Here is a 16,393-nt window from a genome sequence, read left to right as displayed (position 1 = left end):
CAGGTCTTCCCAAAGCACAATCCACATAAACGCAGGTCGTAGCCTGGGCATACCAAGCAATTGTATCAGAGCCTTTACAGTAATGGTGAAGCAGCATGAGGTGTCGATGTCGGGAAGCAGGAATTCCAACGGGACGTACTCCATGCTTCGGCTACAGTTGTCGCAAAAGACCCCCGATGTGAATGCCAACGGCGTGGACTTCACGAGGGATCCTGCCCACGTCACACTGGTCTCGACTGAATTCATTTGGTGGGCTAACACCTGGATAATGGCGTCGCTCACAACTTCGATGCCCGTGACTTGATAGAATTGCAACGTGAGCGCGAATGGAAACGCCTTGTGTCTCGCTTGGCGGCCGGGGCCATGTGACCACATCACGATGGCCTTCCATTCAAGATATGGATCTTTTCACAGCAATTATTGCCAACTAGTCTGGGGGTGTCATGCAGTGATGGCAGCCAGCAACGACGGTACGTGCATTCTAACGACGTGCTTTTTTGCATGCCTGTGATCGGTACAGCCATGTCGACTACGTACAGTTTCTCTCGCCTCAAGCGCGCTTCCAAAGGGATTGCATCAGCCCTTGAATCGACGTCGAGCCTTTGAATGGGCCATGGAATTACACCAAACACCCACCGTGACCTTGACACTCGCTGCATCGGCCAACAAATCCACCGACAGCTCGCTCTTGTTGGGTTCACAACTCAATGGCAGCCATCGAGAGCATCGTCCAGCCATTATGTGACACGACAGAGGAAGGCTCAACGGCGCAACCCTCCTCGAACTCTTTAGTAATCGTCGGCACGAGCTCACCATCGGTGCTCAGAGCCAAACCTGACACGATGCCTCCATGTGTTCCCATTGGCGTGTCATGTCCATGCGTCCTACCGGATAATTCAAGAGGTTTATCCGGATTTCTCGGCACGCCCCGCTGTACCGACGCTCTGGGCGGTCTGCGCAGAAGTGGGTGGAGACTGTCCCATGTCACCGTCGCGTGGCTTGCCTTGGATGCCCATGCCGGCCGTGGCCGACGCGCGGCACTAGCGGCGTGTGTGGACTGCATGCTGTCCAGTTCGACGAACAGTCGAGCGAAAGAGGTGGATTGAATATGGGCACGTGTTTTAAAACATTTGTTTTATACAGGTCTTCTGCAAGTTCGAGTCATCATTCGATTTGCGCTGCGCACAGCACACCCTGCCGCCGCGATGATGCTCACTCGCCTTACGTCCGTCCGCTCCATTAGCCGCACCGCTTGTGCGAACGCCAAGATTGCCAACAACATCACGGAGCTTATTGGGAAAACCCCGTTGTTGTACCTGAACAACGTCGCAAAGGGGGCGCATGCGAAAATCGCGGTCAAGTGCGAATTCATGGAACCGTGCGGGAGTGTGAAGGATCGCATTGGTATCAGCATGATCGAAGATGCTGAAAAAGCCGGCATCCTCACCAAGGACTCGCTTATCGTGGAACCCACGAGCGGCAACACGGGCATCGGCCTTGCCTTTGCTGCGGCCGCCAAGGGATACAAATTGCAAATTGTCATGCCCGACTCCATGTCAATGGAGCGCCGCATCATTCTCAAGGCGTTTGGGTGCGACCTGGTATTGACCCCAGGTATACTCCCATTTGTCACACCCCTTCATCCATTCTTCCACCTACTCAAAGAACTCTTGCGAATTCGATAGGTTCGCGAGGCATGACTGGCGCCTGCCTGAAAGCAGACGAAATTGTTGCCAATACGCCCAACGCCATCTTGTTGCAGCAGTTCAAGAACGCTGCAAACCCGCGTATTCATTTTGAAACGACAGGGCCTGAGATTTGGAAAGACACCGATGGGAACGTCGACATTTTCGTCGCTGGCGTCGGCACCGGCGGCACCATCACTGGCACGGCGCGGTAGGTGCTGTCAGATTTTTGTCTTGGACTCTTCCCGTCTACGCCATCTTGGGAAATCATTGCTGACGGAATGGTAGGTACTTGAAGCCCAAGAAGCCGGACGTCCGCATCGTAGCTGTCGAGCCGGAAGAAAGCCCCGTCTTGAGCGGCGGCAACCCTGCGCCACACAAGATCCAGGGCATTGGCGCCGGCTTCGTCCCGGAGATTCTTGACCGCAGTTTGATCGACGAAATTGTGACAGTGAACGGCCCCGAATCCATGCGCATGGCCAAACGGTATGAACAGACTCTAGTGGTGCTCGTCCACATCCTCGAGTCGTTTTTGATCCATGCTTTATGGCGTAGATTGGCTCGCGAAGAAGGTGTTTTGTGCGGTCCGTCTTCGGGCGCTGCAGTCGTGGCTGCGCTGCGACTGGCGAAGAAGCCCGAAAACGCCGGCAAGCTGATTGTGGCCGTCTTGCCGAGCTTTGGCGAGCGATACTTGAGTTCTGCGTTGTTCGACGAAGAGCGAGAGAGTGCCACGCACATGCCAACGACGTCCATTGAATAATCGATCGACTTCGTGATAATGTGAGAGAGCGCAGGCGTGTAGGGGTGGCATCGAGGGGTTTCGAGGTTGCCATGCACCAAACCGTCTGAATGAATGCGAAATTTGGACCAATCGAATGCTCGGGTTACGAATGGCATGTCCTGTGATTGGTGGGATTGAGATCTTGTCACAAAACGGCGCCACGGTCCAAGGAGGTGCACGGGCTCTTGGTGGTCTGCGCACGGCGAATCCTGCCACAAAGCCCACACAAGGGTGTGGATGCTTCAGCGCCGATGGCCGATGCAGTTGCTCCAGCGTGCGTGCAGGAGCATGCCACACTAGGCATTCACGTTCATCTATACATTCCCCTTGGTCGAGTCATCACAACCCACATGGCGGTCACAAACACAATCCGATCATGCCTTTCAGGTTTTCATGACGGTCCTTGGTTTTGATTCCCGAGGTTGAGTGGTGTGGAGGAACCGAGTGCATTCTAATGGGTAGTGCGGTTCCTTTCGACGACGTGTAGGATTCGACGTACAACTAATTTTTCAATCCCCCGACTTGAGCCATAGATTGCTCGAAATCGTTCGATGGTGGTTGTCCGATGCGTCTATATTCCGGCCTATTATTTCCGCCATCGTTTCTCACCTACGCTGCATCGTGCCAAGTCCCGTTCGCCAAGTCTGTCCATCGCGTTCTTTTCCGCTTTTCAGCCCGCGTCGTGCTTCCATCCGTAGCCTCTTTCCTATCGGTGTTTGTACGTTGTGCGCCAGCGAGGCTGCCAAGTGCGAGTGCCTGGAACCCTTGTACGCGACAACGTCTGCACTGCCGTTGATGAAAGAGGGACGGCAAGACGTGTTGGCCTCGCCCACCGTGATCTGCTTCGAAGTCACAGCTAGACAAGTCATCGTGGGATGCACCATCTCTCTGTGTTTTTTCAATTCGACCCAATCAACTTTGACGACACTAATGTCCCCGTCGGCCAGGAGGACGAACGATCCCCCCACCGATTCGTGGTCGTTCTTCGGCGCGCTCTTTGACTGTGTCACGCACGAGCTTGCCATGAACAGGCAAGTTCAAAGTGACTTTTCCGACACTCGAAGTTGCCGTGACACATTCCGCATCGAAGGGTTGAAGGGGTCGGGATGATTTGTCGGCAACTGCATGGGCGGCAGCCCTGGACTTTATGACAACATGCGGCGTCGAGAAGATGGAGACGCGGTTTAGCAGCACGAGGGACCACTTGGCTGTTGCTGCGCCGTCACAGCATTCCACGCGACATCTATCGGGTCCATGTTGAGTTGGCTGCTCTAGGACGTGACGTGGTCGTCCTTGGCGTGTGCTGTCTGCGCCGTCGTCATCCCGCACGGCCACGTGGAGAAGGCTATCATGACGTCGTTTCGTCGGGTTAATCACGTCGCTACTGTGAATCGGGCACCCGTTTGTACAACTGCACGTGCTCTGTACGATCGAATATGCGACTACCACAATGCTGACGCTGGCGGCCCAAGGGCATTGTCTCGTACGTGAAAGCGCCGCCACGGCCACGGTACACCGTCGACAATACAGTCGCGATGGAACTCAACGGCGTGCGTTATGGGGACAGCAAATTCCCACACGGCCGACACCCCCTACTTCAGGGCGAAGGTCACGACCGAGCACCCAGTGGTTGTTTCGGTGTCAGTAGTGGCACCCTTCACCCCTTGGCGAGCTCACCGAGCCTCTATTCCATTGAAATGGCTTGCGAATCTGACCATCAACTCAACGGGACGGACGTGGAGCTACCTCGTGGCCATGGAAAGCAGAAGTGCAGTTCAAACCAAGTATTCCTTACACCACTGCATGGTCCTGTCCGCGCAGACAGAGTTGTGATGGACTTGCTCTGAATGGCTTTGCGCTGATATCACAGAGCGACCTCAGGCCGGCCTGGTCGCAAGAGCTTGCCACCACAAAGTCGTGGTGTTTGGTGTGCAACTTCGTGCCATAAGAGTCGGCATTGGTTCGGTGATCCTCATTGCGCTTTCCATTTAAAGGACACTCGCCTTGGCGCACTGGTCACGCTGTGTGCGAGGGTAATGCATGGGATCTGAAGCCCCTGAAAGTCAGTACTGTCGGCCGCATTGTCCCGGCCCAACTTCATCGACTATGATGGGAGAAATTTGGATGAGGGAATTTCGACCAATGGATGAACATTCATCGAGAAAACTTGAATTTTATCCAATCAAATGATAGATAATCGTCAGAACTGCGAGCGACCTTGGCACACTATTGCCTTCCATCAAACACTGCGCAGGCTCACTTCAACACAGCGCCGGATGGACCATGAACCGTGCGAGGAGCCGATTCCACAGACCGGTGTTACCTCGGTGGGGAGTGCTGTACTCGTCGAGCACTGGCCACCCAATGCAGTAGGCACCTCCACGGAAATTGCTTGGAATCTGTCGCCAACGGCGTCATCTTCGACTACCTTGTCCTCCCCACTGGCCCCTGAGGACGTCGTTCCTCAGCAAGTCGAATCCCCGCACAAGAAGCAAAAGGTTGGCGATGAAGAAACAACATCCCAGTCTCATCTGGCATTGTCAACTCCATTGGCAGAGCCGGTCAGTGTCCATGACTTGTCCCGGACAACGACAACTGCCGCGATCGTCCCATCTACATTGCAAGACCCCGTACAAGCAGTCACAGCAGCTGCAATGCCTAAAGTAGGGCTTTCCTCTCTCGAATCACTCTCTGCGCTACGTACCCCGATACCAGAAAGTTCGCCCGTTGCCCCCACGAGTCCCAGCAAACCAATACCAAAACTTGCGACGTCCTCCAACCTCATGATGCACGAAGAGTCGTGCGCCACTCCAGTGACCCGACCAGTGGCATCTCCTTCGCCGTTGCAAACCTCTTCCATGGAAGATGTTGCCATGGAGGACGATGGAAACAAAGGTGCTGTGACATTGCCTCCATCCGACGCTAGTAACCACGCGGCGCCGACAAGTCCCATCGAGAGTACAGCGGTTCCTGCTGCATTGACGTCGGTCATCAATTCGGACGCCGTTCATGCAGACGTTCCAGCGGGATCCATCAACAACGAGTTGTCTGTACAAGCCTCGTCGACTAGTACCGACTCGCAAAGCAACGGGGTCGTGCTGATGGCATCTTCGGTGTCGCGGGAGTTTCGACACTCCGAGGACTCTATCGAGGTTCCCCGCACCGAGGACGATGCTTCGAGTTCTACTGCGCCAGTGGCCGTAATTCCAATGGCCTACCCATCTCCGTCAAAAGGCTCAAGTGAAGGCACGGAGCCATCGCAGACACAGGTCGAGCCACGTGTACATTTGACCACCGGTGCGGCAGCTGTGAATGTCGTGCCAGCGGAAGCCTCCGCAATGCCCACTGCGTTGGACGAGCCTGCCACCTGTGGAGACTCCACTCTCTCGAATACCGTCCCTACAGTCATGGCGGAATTGCAAGAGTTGTCGGGCGCCACGTTCGCTGGCATTCAAGACTTGCCAGCGCCGCCTGAATCCCATGACCATCCGCAGACCGTCGCGCTTCGCACGCCATTCGAAGGTGCAGCTGCGATAGATGTCACGGAAGTAGTCGTGCACGGGCAGAAGCTGCATGAGGCCGTGACTTCCACGCAGAACGAGTCCACCCCAACACGGCAGGTCAGGAAAGAACTGGCGTCTGCTCCGTCGACCGTCTCGCGGCCGCCACGAGGCACGAACCCCGTTTGGATTTTGGACTCTTCGAGTCCACGGAAGCAATCAACGACCCCACTCAACGAAAAGGGCCAGAAGCGCCGTTTCAAGCGAAAGCGACAACACGCAGCAGCCATCACGGGCATGTCAGAGGATGGGAGGGACAGAGCCTTGCAAAGAGCGGTTCCAATCGAATCGAATGGCCGCGACAACGACGGTGAAGCCAAGAGGACACGGCAGCAACCACATGACAACATCGAGATCCGACCAGAACAGCACCATAACCTGGCATGGAGCGATGCTGCGGTGAAGGAAAAGGCTCAATCGACCAGCACCGAGGTCGTGGCGTCAGCTGTGTCCACAAACGACTCGAATGGGAAGGCAAAGAATTCATCTGCAGATGGGACGTTGGGCAATCATGTCGACAAGGTGAAGCCCAGCAGGCGGAAGAAGTCCAAGTCATCTCCGGCACCGCGCGGTCCTTTGGCCCAAGATAATGCCATCGACTTGACGGCCCCCCTTGAGGCTCGAGGACCTCCGGTGGAAATCGTAATCCACGACGACGATGACGACGACATCCCTGTGACCTCAACTGTCCAACTCGGCACCGATTCCACGACGCTGTCGCGGCAGGGAACGAGCTCATCCAGCGACAGTCGTGTGGTTATGGCTCCCACAAAGGCCACGGCGCCGTCGCGAGCGCATTCGTCCACTCGATCAAAACACACGCCGAGCGGAAGGCGACGACGTGGCCGACCACGTAAACTTGTGGACGAACCTTCCGTGGCAACTTTGAATCATGACGCTACGGTGCCAGCAGTCATCCTCATTCACGATTCAGACGATTCCGACAGCGCCAACAATGTGCCAACAAACGAAAGCCCGAGATCATCCAGCATCCCTCCAAATCCAACCCCTCCGCTTGCTTCACTGGAAGATCTGCTCCCGCCACAGGGAGTAGACGTGCCCGTAGTCGAAGGAGGGCAGCCGACAGCCCCCGCACTTGTGGACGATGCACAACGAAATCGCATCTTAGGCAATGCAGTCGAAGCCCTGGTTGCCGACATGCCGCTGCCACTGGGCGATGACTTTACCCCCCTGGTGGATGCGGTGACCCTTGCCGCGCTGTCCAATGTGGATTCCTCTCGTGCCATGGTGAGTTCTGTCCTGGATGGACTGCCCGAAGACGACGACATTTCAAACACACTGAGCCTTGCCTTGGGCGAAGATGCGCCGGTTGCGTGTGCAGCCGCAGCGCAAGGTGGCGACTCAAGCGTGCCAGAAGACCAGGACATCCACACAGAACGCAGTGCCGCACAAGTGGAAGAGTGCTTCACGTCTGTAGAGTTGTCAACTGCACAACCTGCCGTCGAGGAATTATCGCCGCAATCGTTGGAAGCCATGCCTGCTCCAGTCGACAACGGTGACATGCTGCGTGCGTGCAAGGATAAAGTAGAAGTTGCGACGGAAGAACATCGAGTCGATCAAGCGTTGGATTCAACCGTCGACATTACTGAAAATGTGGACGGCATACGCTTTCTTGAGCAGCAGCCTCCATCTCCAACAATTGTCCAAACCCTCGCTCCAGCCCAAAACAACGTGGTTTGCCAGAGCTCTTCTGCAGTGGCAGATGCACTATTGTTGCTGCCTGAAGGTCCATTGCCCTCAGCGACGCCACCGCTCGATCCTACTGAAGAGACACCGGCCACCGTGTACAGCAGTTGTGTGTCGAAGCCATTTTTCAAAGCTGAACCCACTGTCGTTGCAACCACCATGGCCAAAGGTGACGACGAAACAGCGACTGGAGTCCCACATCAGCGAAAGCGCAAGAGAGTCCCTGCTGCCGGCCCTGGAGGCGACCAGATCGACTTGCCGACCGGCGAAGCCAAAGAAAGCGCTTCAAGCATTGGCCCAGCAGACGACGAAATGTCGTCGGAGGGGTACTTGAGCGAGAACGATGTGGGTGATTCCGATTCTGAAATTGGTGATGGCAAGCCCGACGAAGCAATTCGCGACGACGACGGGATGCCATGTCCGTCTCCCTCGGCCCCCTTCTTCCCTGGCCCTCGAAAAGAAGTCATGCCCTATGTCGGCACCGAACCCGAAGCGTCAGCCCAGGCTGCCCCACTGGCCTCGCCACAACGTGACGAAGTCGATAATGCAGCTCCTTCGCCAGACAAACCTTGTCAAGTTACTGAGAAAGATGCTGTCGGCGCCGACGCTCCGCTGCCGTCCTTGTACGACCGTCCCCAGTTTCCATGCAAAGAATTGCTGATTGCGGAAGCGTTTGACGAGTCGGACAAGAGCATGGAGCCACACGAGAATGCAAGCGATTCCGATGACGACAGTGCGCCTCCACCACCCCCTCCCAGCCCGCAAGTGCCCCCGCCCCGAAGGCTGCCTCTCGTAGACCTCACGAATACCCCTCCGCCCGCATCCCCCCTTCGGCTACAGGCGAAGCAACTACCGCCGCACATTTACAATGCCAACCCCCCGTCCCACGCTTCCGCCACTACGTCTTCATCGTCGTCGTCGAACAGCTCGTCCTCGGACAGCGAAGGCGATCGCCCGGTGGCCCCGCCGGACCACCCCCATCGATATGCCAAGCAAGTTGCCGACCTCCTCTTGTCTGAAAACGAAGGCGACGACGATGAAAACGACGAAGACGACGTTGAATTCGGAGGCAGCGACGAGCCGACCGACCAAGTCGACTCGGACAGCAGCGATGTGGTCTTTGTCGGCGTTGTTCCAGCAGCTTCGTCTGGTCCTGCCGCAGCCGAGCCGCATGGCCGTCCACTCGAATCCGTCCACCCCGTGCTTCGAGGCATGTACCAAGTAGCGGCGCACGAAGCCACGTGGACAGGAACGTGGGGCTTCACCGAAACAACCGCGTCGGCCCCGACCAAGTTTACGTACAAGTGCATTGCGCCGCACTGGTCGTCCCACGACCTTCGCGTGCCCATCAATGGCGTGTACAACGGGTACTTTGTCATGATCAGCGACGGGCACGGCCGCCCGCACCGTGTGCTCGAGCGCGGCGTCCACCTCGAGTTCACCGAGCTCGCGCCGGGATCATATGTGGTGGATGGCAGCGGCCGCAACAAGTTTGGTCCGTTTTCCCTACGGGGGTACTATCAATGGGGGAATCCCTTGACTCTGGTCAAGGTGTACACCCGCCCAGCGTAAATGTCGCCAGGATTCGATCGCACGTCGTAACTTTGGAATGTCGATGCGTGCTCTGCGTGTTGGTCAGTGTATTTCGTTACGGAACAGGCGACTCGGCCGCGATCGACGGCTTTGTCGAGTCGGCGGCGTCGTGGTCCAAGCACATGGTGCGCACCCAGCGCCGTCGACGGACGCTGCTCCCGGCCTTTCGAGCGTTCGACTTGCCTTTGGCCAAATGGTACTTGAAGCGAGGAAAGTCGGTCGCATAGCTCCACCCTTCTTCGTCGCATTCCGTGTACTTCATGTCGACCTTCCACTCGGACGTCCATGTCCAGTGCCGTGGGCACTCGACTTTGTTAAAACTGAGCTCCTTGTCGCCTTGGCGGTTGGAAAAACGAGGGCGGTCCGTCGGCCAGAGGTAGTTGGGGCCCCACTTGCCAAAAATGTGCATGCGCTGGTTCTCGAAAATCTCTTCCAGCGCCACTTCCTCGTCCACGATGCTGCTCATTCGAACGAGGGAAGTGCGCATCTTTGCGAGGGCCGCCGCATTCAGTCCCGCACCGGGCGGCGGCGTCGTCGACCCTATTCCATCGAGACAATCCCGCAAACATCAAAACGTCGACGCACCAGTCGCGTCCCCTTGATTGTGCATCTCTTTGAGCAAACGAAACCACAGCACGTACGACTCGTACGTGGCCGTCTTGGTTTGCGACAGAATTTTGCTCTTGAACATGCACCCGCTGGAGAACGGAATCGCCAAAAACACCTGCACGGCCCCATGATTGTGACGCCACCACCACGCCACCGTTACCTTGACAGCGATGCCGTTTGAAGCGGTCTTCGTCAGTATCATCGAGTGCTCGACGGTAAAGATGTCGCCGTAGGGAATGTCGTGGAGCTGCACCTTGGTCTGGAACGTCACTTCCGACGGCGCCGGGTCCTTGGTCACCCAGTCGTAGCCCGTGCAGTGCCACGTGTTGGTGGTCATCGTGGACGCTGGGCCGATCGGGGCATGTGTCAGGCTGCGGAACGTCACGATGCGCACGAACCCTCCATGCGCTATCGACTCTTCCCACCGATGGGCCTCGACCTACCACGAGAACAAGTGAGTTTCGACACTCCCTGCAACAGATTCGAGTGCGCCAGTCGGTCATAAGACACGTCGCGCACATGCACATGGCAGCCAAAGGAATCGGATATACTTCAGTGTCGCCGCGCTCCTTTCTGTACTGCGCCCACACGGGATTCGAAGGCGCGCCGCCTTCTCCGCCCGTCGACGCCGAGTCCGCGTAGTACGTGTCGAGAAGCTCCACGAGCGGAAAGTCGAGGTCGAATTCGCCGAGCAATTCCAAATCTCCCGGCGCGGACGTCAAGAAGGGGGTGATGGCGGCGGCGGTGGCGTCCACCAAAGACGACGCGGTGTAGTCGAGTTTCAGCTGCAACGTGCCCAAGATGGACTCTTTCTCGTCTTGGAGACGAGTCGACGACGCGAGAATTGGGTACGACGCCTCCACACTCGACCTACCCACGCACAAGCATCGGCACATGCGGTCAGATCACAGGGCTCGACAAGCCACGACGAAAGCCAGCCCGGTCGCAGCCGTCAAACGTCATGAAGGCGAAAGCGTACTTGGTCAAGCCATTCGGGCCGAACAGATCCTTGAGCGAGACAAAGACCCGGCCGATCTTGGTCGTTTTCACACGCATCGTGACTTCAAATACGTTGACAACGAGGAGGTCGGGAAGGCCGCCGAAGGACCCGACGAGGCCGACGCTCTGGCATTCCTCGCATGCAGCGCATTCGTGGTCGTCAAAGGCCCAGTGCAACGACTCGTTCCACGCCACTGTCTTGCACGTCTATCCCGACCAAGTCAAACGTTGCGGCATATGAAAACACGCACCGTGCCGCAACTCCGCTGGTTGATCTGCTTCACTGGGATCACGGACAGATCGTGCAATTCGGCTTTGAACTTGACGACCGCAAAGAACGATCGAAGGGACGTATCCTTGTGCGCCAAGACGTTGAACGTCTCGATGAGTACGGTCAAGTCGTGCTTCATCCGTGGCGCCGACCGGCCACGCGAATGCAAGGGGTCGAGGCGGCCTACCGTCGGTGAGTTGGTCAAGTCAACGAGATGGGGGAACTGTACCGTCAATGGCACTCTGCATCGCACGGCTCTTGAGCACAACGAGCCACTTTTGCATCTTGATGTCGTCATCGAAGTGGAAGAAGTACGTGCCGCCCAGAGTGTTGCGGACTTCCAACGTCGGTTGGTTCGAGTTGTTTGTCGTCGATGGCGCAATGTCCACGGAGAGTACGGTAAACGTGCCCTTCGGTGCCATGTTGCGTCGAGACCCTTCCGCATTCGAGTAGTACTTCACGCGCGCGTACGCGTCGACGACGACCCACCGCTTCTTCCACGTTGAGCTCGATGTTCCCTTCTTGATGGTGCAGTACCCGTCGAGCACCGAATCGCCGAGAGTCTGAACGTCTGCAAGCACGCTCTCGTCGACATTCTGCATGGCCTGTTGATGGAGGCTTTGAAACGTCTTGCGACCGCCAAGAAGGCGACTTGATGACTTGCTCTTGAGCGCGCGGCGATACGCGTCGCCACCGAAGAGTGCTCGCACAAGCATGAGAAGCGACGCAATCGAGATGGAGGCCATCATGACGACCTCGGGCCAGGTGGACGAAGTTGGCGGCGTCGATGGAGTCGCGCACACCGGCGCCGCGGCGGAGCCAGCATCGTCTCCCATCGCGTTCCTACACACAGACGACACGTGCACAGGTGTGCAACAAAAGCCCAACTTTAGATTTTATTGTCCAAATCGAATATTTCTATGATTTCACTGTGCAATTGTATCCCCGGCTGGAAAATAGTTTAAACGTCACTGGACAAAAGAGTGACGGTTGTTGAGACGCCTGTTTCCGTGCCCACATGACAGCACGACCTTGCTTTGAGGAGGACTCCGGCGGTAGACGTCGCGGAAAGAATTATGACGGTGAGCAAGACTAGCAAAAGTGTCCACTCGTACTGCATATCGAACGTCCTGTCAAGCGGAAGGCGATAAAAGCTGCATTGTGGTGGAATTGAATCCAGCTATTTTTCATGTACTGTGCTGGAGGGTAACCAGGACTAATGGTATTTATCTTATCGATTACAGTCTGAAAAGAAATTATAGACTCACCCCAAAATTTTCACCTTCTCAAGTATCTGTAAGGACAGCGGTTCAAGCCGATACGTAGTCCATACAGTCACGTTCTCAATCGGCAGGCTGCAAAAGGATTTGGGATGAAGCCATGCCAGTAAAGAGAAACGTGCCATCGTCAATATTTGGCTGAAAAGAAATTATAGACGCACTTCATAATTGGAGCAAAAGTGTTCATTTTTGTCCTATAGAAGCGCTGTTTCGACTGTTGAACGCAGAGAAGGACATCGAACGACACCCTGGCCTTGTCAGTACCAAAATTGACTTCGAAGACATGCCTCGGGGCAAAGGTATCACCGACGAAGAGAAAGGACAAATTTAGCCTTTCGCAAGCTTCAAAAGAGCTGTCGGTGGATTGCTAAAGCAATCAACCGAAGCGACAAGCTTGTGCGAACGTTTCAACAGAATTGCGACCAAGCCGCAAGAAAACCCAGGAAGACGTTGTATCCTCACCAGTCGCGAGATCCGACGCATTTTCAGGCTTGCTACACGGAAGATAATGTCGTCAAGGCAAATTTCTAAAGCACTAGGTGGAAAAGTGAGTCAAACTACTGTCGTTAACGTGTTGCATGCGTCCAAAATTCGCAAAGTACATGAAACGCCGGTCTGGACCGCGCCTAACACCCAAGTACAAAAAGGACCGAGTCAACTTTGCCAGTCGACACCTCCATAAGGCCGCGAAATTGAAAGCGACTATGTTTACCGACGAAAAAATGTTCAACCTAGACCGTCCAGACGGTTCTCAGTACTACTGTCATGACCCCCGGCAAGACGAGTAAACTTTCTCCAAGCGTGTGGGTAGTGGCGGTTCTGTTATGGTTTGGGGAGGGGTAAACTTCTACAACAAGACGGAGCTAGCCATCCTAGACGTCGACAAGACTCGAGAATGGCCCAAACAATCCTTTGCCGCGGTATTTGCATTGATAAATAGCCCTTATAACGAAGTGCGTCTATAAATTCTTTTCAGCCAAAATTTTGACGAAGGGACTTTTCTCTTTATTGACATGGCTTCATCCCAATCCTTTTGCACCCTGCCGATTGAGAACATGACTGCATGGACTACGTATTGGCTTTAATCGTTATCCTTACAGATACTTGAGAAGGTGAAAATTTTGGGGTGCGTCTATAATTTCTTTTCAGCCTGTACTTATATCGATGTAGAGGAGCGCCATGAACTGAAAACTTTAAAGCGATGTGTACCCCAAATTATTTACGTCACCGGAAGCTTTTGATCGTTCGCTCGCTACTAACTGTAAATCTGTTGCGCTGCTCCCACCAACCTGCAGCATCAGCAGCGTCATCAAATGCCTCGAGATATCGACAATAGGTCTTTCCCTTTTCGTTCGTGCATTCAATGCAGTTGTAGAGTGTAGCATAGGAAAGCTAGCAAATGTTGAGTGCAGGCAAACCCGCACATTCGTGACGATGGCTGGCATTTGCAAGGCTTCGGGGCTAACATGTGGTCGGCCGAGGCGTCGGAGTCGAGCATGATCAGATACTAAGTGGTACGTACGTCCCATCCACGACCGACAGTACCGCATCGGCTACGTCTTCACTGTTCTCGCTAGGTTGTGGGGACGCGTGGGACGACACTGTCTCGTCTTCCGATTCGGCATTGTTTCCAGCAGGGGTGACAGTGGAGAGGAGGTACGTGTACGTGTGTCGTCGTTGCCCTGATGTCTTCCACCGATGCCGAGGAGCGTAATTGGGAGGAGGAAGTCATTGTCGGCGATCTATGTGTCGTAGGACTTGAACCCAAGCCACGAGTAGTACTTGGAATTTTCATGCAGCGCGCACGCGAATGCGCTCTAATTAGCCATCGAAGGTAGAGCCAGGAAGTAGTAATGTAAGAGGTCAGTGGGGGTGGATTGGGTGGCTTTGGAATCCACGAGGTCTTGGCGGCTCATGAAGGTGAGGTCGTACGGGATTCTACCAATGGTTAGTTGTCTGACACGTCGTTCTATGGGTGACCAGACTGGGAAACTGCGGAGTGAAAGGGTTTCGCTGGCTTCCCCAACGTAGATGGGGCGGCATCGCCGGCATCAACGACAGTGTGTCGATTTCCTTCCTCTTCTTCCGACTTGTCACCTGAGTCGTCCACCTTTAGGTCGTATCAGTACTCGAATATCGAGACAGGTGGATCACTGTGTTTGATTGTCATTCGTTGGCGTGCCTTGGCTCCGTGTCGCCCATTTTCGCGAGATTTTTTGCGGCAATGGACGGTCAGTTTAGCCTTACTACTGATGTGGGATGTGACTTTGGTTGAAGTGCGCTTGCCGCATTCTGCAACGTGTTGCTGAATTTGAAACCGCGTCGGCTTGTGGAAATAGGGCATGGTCTTCGTTGGCTTGGCAACGCGACGTTTGATTACGCCATTCCGAATGGCGGCTTTCCGTTGGGCTTCGAGTGAGACATTACTTGGAGACGATTTGTTTTTCGTCGGAGTTCGACAACCAGTCCACAAGGCGTCGGAACTCCCACGACATCAAAGCAAGAAACGAGATTACTTGATTGGCTTCACACTCACCCGCGCGTTCACCGTGTAGGAGGTTCCAGTACTTGGAACCGGTAGATGAAGTCCAGTACTGTCTCCTGGCACAGATCCCAGGTGAGCATGGCACGTTCTTCGCGACTTGGATGCGGCCGATCATAGTTGACGGCTGATGGTGTACAACGAGTGATTCGTAGGCTGTGTGGACGGACATGCGTGATGCCCTCGATTTATGTAAAATTTTATATAGTATTATATTGGTCGTCCAGTCGCTGAAGTTGAACTCGTTGAACATCAGTGTGGAGGTAATGGTCGCCATTTATTCTCTTTGCATGATTGTTGTGCCTTGTGCTTATATTGGACTCAGAATCTTATAAATTTATGTGGATGTGTCCAGATCGACGGTCGGGCAGAGGTTAAAGGTCGCAAGCTTGAGCAAGAATCTCAAGACAAGGAGGCAACTCGAGAGAGAATGATGTGGTTAATGAACTCTTTCCTATGTCCAGATATTCTTCTTTCGGCTGTGTGCATGACGAGCTTGACGCTCGTCCTTCAGCGACCTATCACCGTTGCTGGCAGATATTAAAAGTGCAAATAATGTAATTCACTATCCTCACTATGACCTTTCGTGACCGAGTACTTTCTTTCAGAATCCGGATGATTCGTCCTCATTGAGCGCAGAAACTTCAACACACCTGCATGGTGAGGCAATCATTGGTGAAAGGAGGGTGCAAGAAGCACTTTTCAAAGGCCATTTCGGAAACACAAGGAAAGACGACGATGGATATCCGTGCTATCGCCGCCACAACATCTACTATCACAACGACGTCATGTCACGTTGCGTCACATTTTCCGTTTCGTCCCTGTTATTATATTAGACTGTCAAAGTTGAAGTGTGCTCAACCATCGCGAGCGTCGAATACTTCTACCAATGCGTAGCCCAGGAAGGCATAATCTCTCAAAAATAGATTAAACGATGTCTGCCAAGAGAACTTGCAATTTTCATTTTCTTACTGAAAGGACATTGTAATCACACGGCGACCATATGGAATTGTCGAGAAGCAAAGTTGACTCGAGCTTTTTGTGCTTGGTTGCTAGTCGGGGTCCAGGCTGGCGTTTCATGTATTGTCTTTTCTGGTTAAAAAAGTTCGTTGGACCATCTCGTCCGTAGTTGCCCCACGCAACTCCCGAAGAGGCTTCGGAAGTCCTGCGTGCAAGCAGAGGAGGTGGACGCAGTAATGGAGTCGAGAGGGGTGGCAACATCGGGGGTAAAGCTCCTGGGAGTGCGGCTAACAGCGGGGCCGGAATCGACGGTGGTCGGGGTCAAGCACGGATGCAAGTTAATACCCTCAAGGCTCCGACCGCGTCGGTTCGGACCTCGAGGATCGATTGTGTGGTCGAAGGTATA

General features: G+C 54.7%; 4 protein-coding genes across 5 annotated transcripts; 1 reads left to right on the top strand and 3 right to left on the bottom strand.

Annotated features, from left to right (window-relative positions):
- The first annotated feature begins 1,152 nt into the window (after positions 1–1,152).
- Positions 1,153–2,589, top strand: H310_05689 (cysteine synthase A). Its single transcript, XM_008870465.1, has 4 exons — positions 1,153–1,614; positions 1,686–1,896; positions 1,974–2,171; positions 2,241–2,589. The coding sequence occupies exons 1-4, from the start codon at positions 1,206–1,208 to the stop codon at positions 2,443–2,445; spliced, it is 1,023 nt and encodes a 340-aa protein (XP_008868687.1). The 5' UTR covers positions 1,153–1,205; the 3' UTR covers positions 2,446–2,589.
- Positions 2,590–4,695: 2,106 nt separating this feature from the next.
- Positions 4,696–5,765, bottom strand: H310_05688 (hypothetical protein). The gene has a single exon (XM_008870464.1). The coding sequence runs from the start codon at positions 5,456–5,458 to the stop codon at positions 4,994–4,996; it is 465 nt and encodes a 154-aa protein (XP_008868686.1). The 5' UTR covers positions 5,459–5,765; the 3' UTR covers positions 4,696–4,993.
- A 199-nt stretch (positions 5,766–5,964) lies between these two features.
- H310_05687 (hypothetical protein) lies at positions 5,965–6,816 on the bottom strand. The gene has a single exon (XM_008870463.1). The coding sequence runs from the start codon at positions 6,763–6,765 to the stop codon at positions 6,256–6,258; it is 510 nt and encodes a 169-aa protein (XP_008868685.1). The 5' UTR covers positions 6,766–6,816; the 3' UTR covers positions 5,965–6,255.
- Positions 6,817–8,491: 1,675 nt separating this feature from the next.
- Positions 8,492–12,110, bottom strand: H310_05686. Of its 2 annotated transcripts, XM_008870461.1 has the most exons (7): positions 11,435–12,110; positions 11,186–11,388; positions 10,915–11,141; positions 10,487–10,805; positions 10,096–10,374; positions 9,912–10,050; positions 8,492–9,866 (listed from the first exon to the last, which is right to left on the bottom strand). In XM_008870461.1, the coding sequence occupies exons 1-7, from the start codon at positions 12,039–12,041 to the stop codon at positions 9,382–9,384; spliced, it is 2,259 nt and encodes a 752-aa protein (XP_008868683.1). In that variant the 5' UTR covers positions 12,042–12,110; the 3' UTR covers positions 8,492–9,381. The 2 variants fall into 2 exon arrangements, with proteins under 2 accessions (XP_008868683.1, XP_008868684.1); XM_008870462.1 differs by having other exon boundaries at positions 8,492–10,050.
- Positions 12,111–16,393: the final 4,283 nt, after the last annotated feature.

This window comes from Aphanomyces invadans (genome assembly GCF_000520115.1).
Source record: "Aphanomyces invadans strain NJM9701 unplaced genomic scaffold supercont1.10, whole genome shotgun sequence".
Classification (NCBI taxonomy): Eukaryota; Oomycota; class Saprolegniomycetes; order Saprolegniales; family Verrucalvaceae; genus Aphanomyces; species Aphanomyces invadans.
The sequence above is the reverse complement of the archived record's forward strand: the minus strand, read 5'-3'. Positions and strand labels throughout refer to the sequence as shown.

Bases quoted from the DNA above. Each gene is read 5' to 3' on its own strand.
- H310_05689 (XM_008870465.1), top strand. From the start codon at position 1,206: ATGATGCTCACTCGCCTTACGTCCGTCCGCTCCATTAGCCGCACCGCT. The intron at 1,897-1,973 runs GTAGGTGCTGTC...ACGGAATGGTAG, and splicing joins ACCATCACTGGCACGGCGCG to GTACTTGAAGCCCAAGAAGC. The intron at 2,172-2,240 runs GTATGAACAGAC...TTTATGGCGTAG, and splicing joins TCCATGCGCATGGCCAAACG to ATTGGCTCGCGAAGAAGGTG.
- H310_05688 (XM_008870464.1), bottom strand. From the start codon at position 5,458: ATGACCGACGTCAATGCAGCAGGAACCGCTGTACTCTCGATGGGACTT.
- H310_05687 (XM_008870463.1), bottom strand. From the start codon at position 6,765: ATGAGCTCGTTCCCTGCCGCGACAGCGTCGTGGAATCGGTGCCGAGTT.
- H310_05686 (XM_008870461.1), bottom strand. From the start codon at position 12,041: ATGGGAGACGATGCTGGCTCCGCCGCGGCGCCGGTGTGCGCGACTCCA. The intron at 10,051-10,095 runs GTAACGGTGGCG...GGGGCCGTGCAG, and splicing joins CAAACGGCATCGCTGTCAAG to GTGTTTTTGGCGATTCCGTT. The intron at 9,867-9,911 runs GTGCGTCGACGT...TCGATGGAATAG, and splicing joins CAATCAAGGGGACGCGACTG to GGTCGACGACGCCGCCGCCC.